This window comes from Sardina pilchardus, chromosome 15 (genome assembly GCF_963854185.1).
Source record: "Sardina pilchardus chromosome 15, fSarPil1.1, whole genome shotgun sequence".
Classification (NCBI taxonomy): domain Eukaryota; kingdom Metazoa; phylum Chordata; class Actinopteri; order Clupeiformes; family Clupeidae; genus Sardina; species Sardina pilchardus.
In genome coordinates, this window is record NC_085008.1 from 2,600,570 (window position 1) to 2,605,240 (window position 4,671).

The 4,671-nt window shown below is 43.9% G+C and overlaps 1 protein-coding gene across 1 annotated transcript in view; it reads right to left on the minus strand.

The window, feature by feature from the left end:
* LOC134102353 (uncharacterized) overlaps positions 1–4,417 on the minus strand; it is a 46,708-nt gene extending 42,291 nt beyond the window's left edge. Inside the window, exon 1 of the mRNA XM_062556436.1 lies at positions 4,283–4,417. Within this exon, the coding sequence (XP_062412420.1) occupies positions 4,283–4,417 (135 nt within the window). The remainder of the gene's footprint in view (positions 1–4,282) is intronic.
* Positions 4,418–4,671: the final 254 nt, after the last annotated feature.

Consider the following 4,671-nt stretch of genomic DNA (forward strand, 5'->3'; position numbering starts at 1 on the left):
TGGTGACATGTCAAATCACGGGGAATGTTGGAGTCATCCCACACAGTTATAATCTGTGTACCTGAGGTGCGATGGCTACATTGTTAACTAAAATAAAGCGTTACATACAGTACTCTGAACTATCTGCGCGACAAGAAAAAAATGAGACCTCCATTGTTTTTAACGGAGCAAAGCCCACTAGAAACGTCTGCCGCGCAGCAGCCGCACAGGGGTAGAAAACTGTTCTAAAAATCCTGCGCGTCAAACCCACCCCGCTGAACGGCGTGTCCGGTGGGCACCGGCCTTAATCCCATAGGACTTGTTGATAAGGGAAGTGTGGTACACACTTAAGAACACTCACACCCAGTGCCAAAGTTAGACTATGATTTTTATTTGCAGCACTCGACTTATGTACTTGTTCAGAATCAGGACCACAAGTGCTGGCAGGATAAGGGCGATTAGTTAGGCAACAATTACTTCACATTAAAATAGATAAACACTGCAAGCCATAACATCATACATCATTAAAACAAATACCACCAACTGTCCCTAGTAAAGAATAAAACTAGTTTAATGTCACTGTGTGAAAAAGGGAGGAGGCATGGCAATGGCAATCAGTGCCACTGTGTCAGGCTCGTTTCAGTGGTGGGTTGGCAAGATCTGCTGATACAGTGACGGCTGATGTTCAATTGCTATGTCTGTGAGATCACTGAGAGATGGATATAGAGTGTGTGTGAGACAGAAGGAGAGAGAGGGAGAGAGAGAGAGTGAGCGAGAGAGAGAGACAGAAATATAGCGAGAGAAAGAGTGTGTCTGCGCTCACAACCACCCTCCAGACTAGACAGTGCATATTTCCTCTTATCTGTGATGGTACAGGAGGAGTAGCCACTGGTAGTGGGGGCTTGAGTTGCCGGCCCTGTGGAGAATGCTAGTCTGTAGTGTGTGTGTGTGTGTGTGTGTGTGTGTGTGTGTGTGTGTGTGTGTGATGGTAAAGCAGAGTAGCCGCTGGTAGTGTGGGGCTTGAGTAGCCAGCCCTGTGGAGGACGCTAGTCTGCAGCCTGAGGCTCCAGAAGTGGGTGTGCTGGGGAAACAGCCAAAGCCCACTGATGCAAGCATTGGCCACCATTGCACATGTCCAGGCTTTGAGAGCGGAGTTGAGAACCCCTCACAGGTCCGTGTCTGCTAGTCTGCTAGTTATATCCGGCCTGCAGTGGGGCTTCTGGCTGAGCCAAGTGGACATCAGTGGTGGACGAAGTACATTTATTATGTACTTAAGTGAAAGTATAGATACCTTGTGTCAAATATTACTTGAGTAAAAGTGAAAGTACCCACTTTGAATTTTCACTTAAGTAGAAGTATAAAAGTATTTGCCTTCACATATACTTAAGTATTAAAAGTAAAAGTACTTCAATGAATTATGGTTCTAATGGCTTAATTATAATTATAATTTATCATTTCCACATCAAAGCTCCTGCTAAATCAGCTTACCGGTATATAAGGTGAACTACTAATGCCACTCTTCAAATAGTTTCTTACATTTCTCTATTTGCTTAGAAGCTATCTACAGTGGGGAGAACATGTATTTGATACCATGCTGTAGTTGCCCAAAAAAAGAAATATAAAATCATCATTTGACAATTGATCTTAATGCCTTAATTCAAAAAATGAGTAAAAATCAAACTGCAAACAAACAGATTGCCATGGTAGTTTTTCCAGTAGGCCTATTAGCCTGCCTGTTTGATGCTCATTGAGCTCAATGCAAGCCTATACTGGAAAAAGCACCATGCCAATCTCTAGCTGTGGTGAAGGGTATGATGATGTGGGGCTATTTTAATTCCAACGACCAAGGGAATGGGAAAAGGGAATTTATCAGGATGCATATATCCTGGATCCATGAAATAGCTGTCCTTTAAAAATAAAAATCTACCTGCCCCTGTGTTAAATTCCCATAGGGTTACATAGGGGCTCAAATACTTCCTTCCCCCTAGCATTTAGGAGGAACATTTATTTATTTACGATACATTCTTCAATCACAAAGAGAATTGGTGTCCTTAGCCCCCCCCCCCCCCCCCCCCCCCCCATTATGATAATAATGACAACGTAATTTTGTTGTAGAAAATACATTTGTTAAGAACTATGATGCTGTTTGATTAATTTATAAATGGTACACTGTCATTTTAAGACTTGCCGGCTGCCCTTTATAAAGCGGAGATATCAGTTATCAATGCACTCTCTCCCTTTCATGCATGCTCACACGTTCCCAATTATGTTATGAGTAACGTTATGAGTAACAAACGCGTAAATTAGATTTGCTGCAATAGAGATTTCAAAGAGTAGGCTTTCATCTCTATGTAACATTGATATTGACATTGTAAATGTAAACGTTCTCTAAGAAGAGTGTTAGTTTGCAGTAATGTTAACCATTTTGGCAAAAAATGGAACGAGAGGGTTTTCATAAATATAACGGAGTAAAAGTACGAATTTTCACTTAAAAATGTAGTAAAGTCAAAGTACAAAGTCTCACCAAATATAAATACTTAAGTAAAGCACAGATACATCAATATGCTACTTAAGTACTGTAACGAATTACATGTAGCCTACTTCGTTACTGTCCACCACTGGTGGACATACACTAAGTGCACGGAAGACTCTCTCTTGGGATCCAACATTTAGAAGAACACATCAACTTGTGGGAAATTAGCTGAAAGTGGGTATTTCCAGTTAGCCTATAACTAGCTTATAGCTAAACGGGAGCTATAGGTTAACTGGAACAACCCACATCCAGTGAAGTATGCTACTGTAAGCTAGGCTAACAGTGTCAGACGGGAGCGTACCTACAGTATGTTCCCCGGGTCCTATGTTCCCCACTTTGTATGGAACTGGGGGACATACAGTAGGACCCTTCTTTTATTTTAAAAAAGGGTTCCCTGCTGCTTTTCCCAAAAAGGGTCCTACTGCATGTGTCCCCGGTATGTGTTGCGACCGGGGAACATATGGATGACCCCCATATACCGTAGCTAAATGGAACGACCCACTTCCAGTCAATTATGCTAAGCTAGGCTAACTGGAACTTATGCTAAGCTAGGCTAATAGTGTCAGCCTGAGTTATTTATTGCACACACAGAGAAGATAATACAAGGGTACAGTATGTATCCTTATCTAATTCTGGAGTAGACTGCATATCAGCTACTTCTTAAAAAATGTGGCTTGTTCCTCTAAACCTCACACACACACACACACACACACACACACACACACACACACACACACACACACCTGTCCACAAGCAGCTTAGTGCACATTGTACAGTCTGTCTCTTCCTCAGACAGCAGGCCGTGGCCAAAGTCCTCTATAAAGAATGATTTGGTACTTTATTCAACAAGCAGTTTTGGTAAACATTTGTAAACAAGTGTCTTCTGTGTTTGCGCCCTTGTAACAGCAGTGAGTGAACAGGACTTGTGGTGTAGCTGAACTGGAGCTTCACTCTATGTTCCTGTGTTCGTCACTTTGTATGGGACCTACAGTATGGTCCCCACTTTTCCCAAATAAATATGTATGTATTGCGACCGGGGAACATAGGGATGACCCCCTCTGAGAGTTAGCTGGTGGTTAGCTCAAAATTTTTCTAGAGTTACTGTAGCTGGTGGTTAGCGCAAGACTGCTCCACAGTTAGCTGGTGGCTAGCGCAACATTGAGTCACTTATTTTACATGGGAAACTGTTGAGAAGAAAAACAGTGCAATGACTTACCTACACAGAGCTGAAAAGATGTTGATTTCGGGAGGAACATTTTGAACAGGGAGGGAAGACTCACGTTGATGACATCACATAACAGCGATTGGTTTGCCGGTGGTTAGCGCAACATTGCTCCTGTGTGTTGTGTTGCCATTTATATTTACAAACAAGGGCAGCGCACTGACACACAGCGAGCTGACAGTAACCTCAAGGAAACATTATGTCAGCTTTTAATCTGCCACACTCCATTCCTCATCATGTGCCCCCACCCACCCCCACCTCATGAATATTCATCTGCCGTGTTCCCACCCTAACAGCCTGACAGTGTGTTTGTTTCTCAGCCCCGAGATTAATGCATCAGAGGCCTTTTACTGTACATGTACTCTCCCTTATGAAGTCTAATGGGAGGCTGGATTAGGCACCCCTGTGCTTTGTGTTTTAGGCTTTTAGCTGTGGACACTGCATCTGAAAAAAAAAAACAGTTTCTGACCTTCATTCAGCAATGGACGTCATCAGCATCGGGCATATTTCTGTGTATGATTATTATTTTGTTGTAATCCTGCATTTACGGTTGTGCGGAGAGCAGTGGTGAGGCTGGGCGGCGGGCGGGTGCAGTGCGGGTGCGGTGCGGGTGCGGTGCGGGTGCGGTGCGGGTGCGGTGTGGGTGTGGAGCGGTGCGGTATGGCGGTGCTTTGAGCTGACATGGCGCTGCATAAATAATGGCACAGCACTAGAGAGAGCAGAATGAAATACGCCAGCGCTGAATAAAATGCCCTGTCAGCCCAGATGGCCCTCAGATCAACAACTCCCATACTCAACTGCTCCCCCCTCCCCTCTCTCTCTCTCTCACACACACACACACACACACACACACACACACACACACACACACACTCATACACACACACATACTCATACACACACACACACACACACACACATACTCATACACACACAC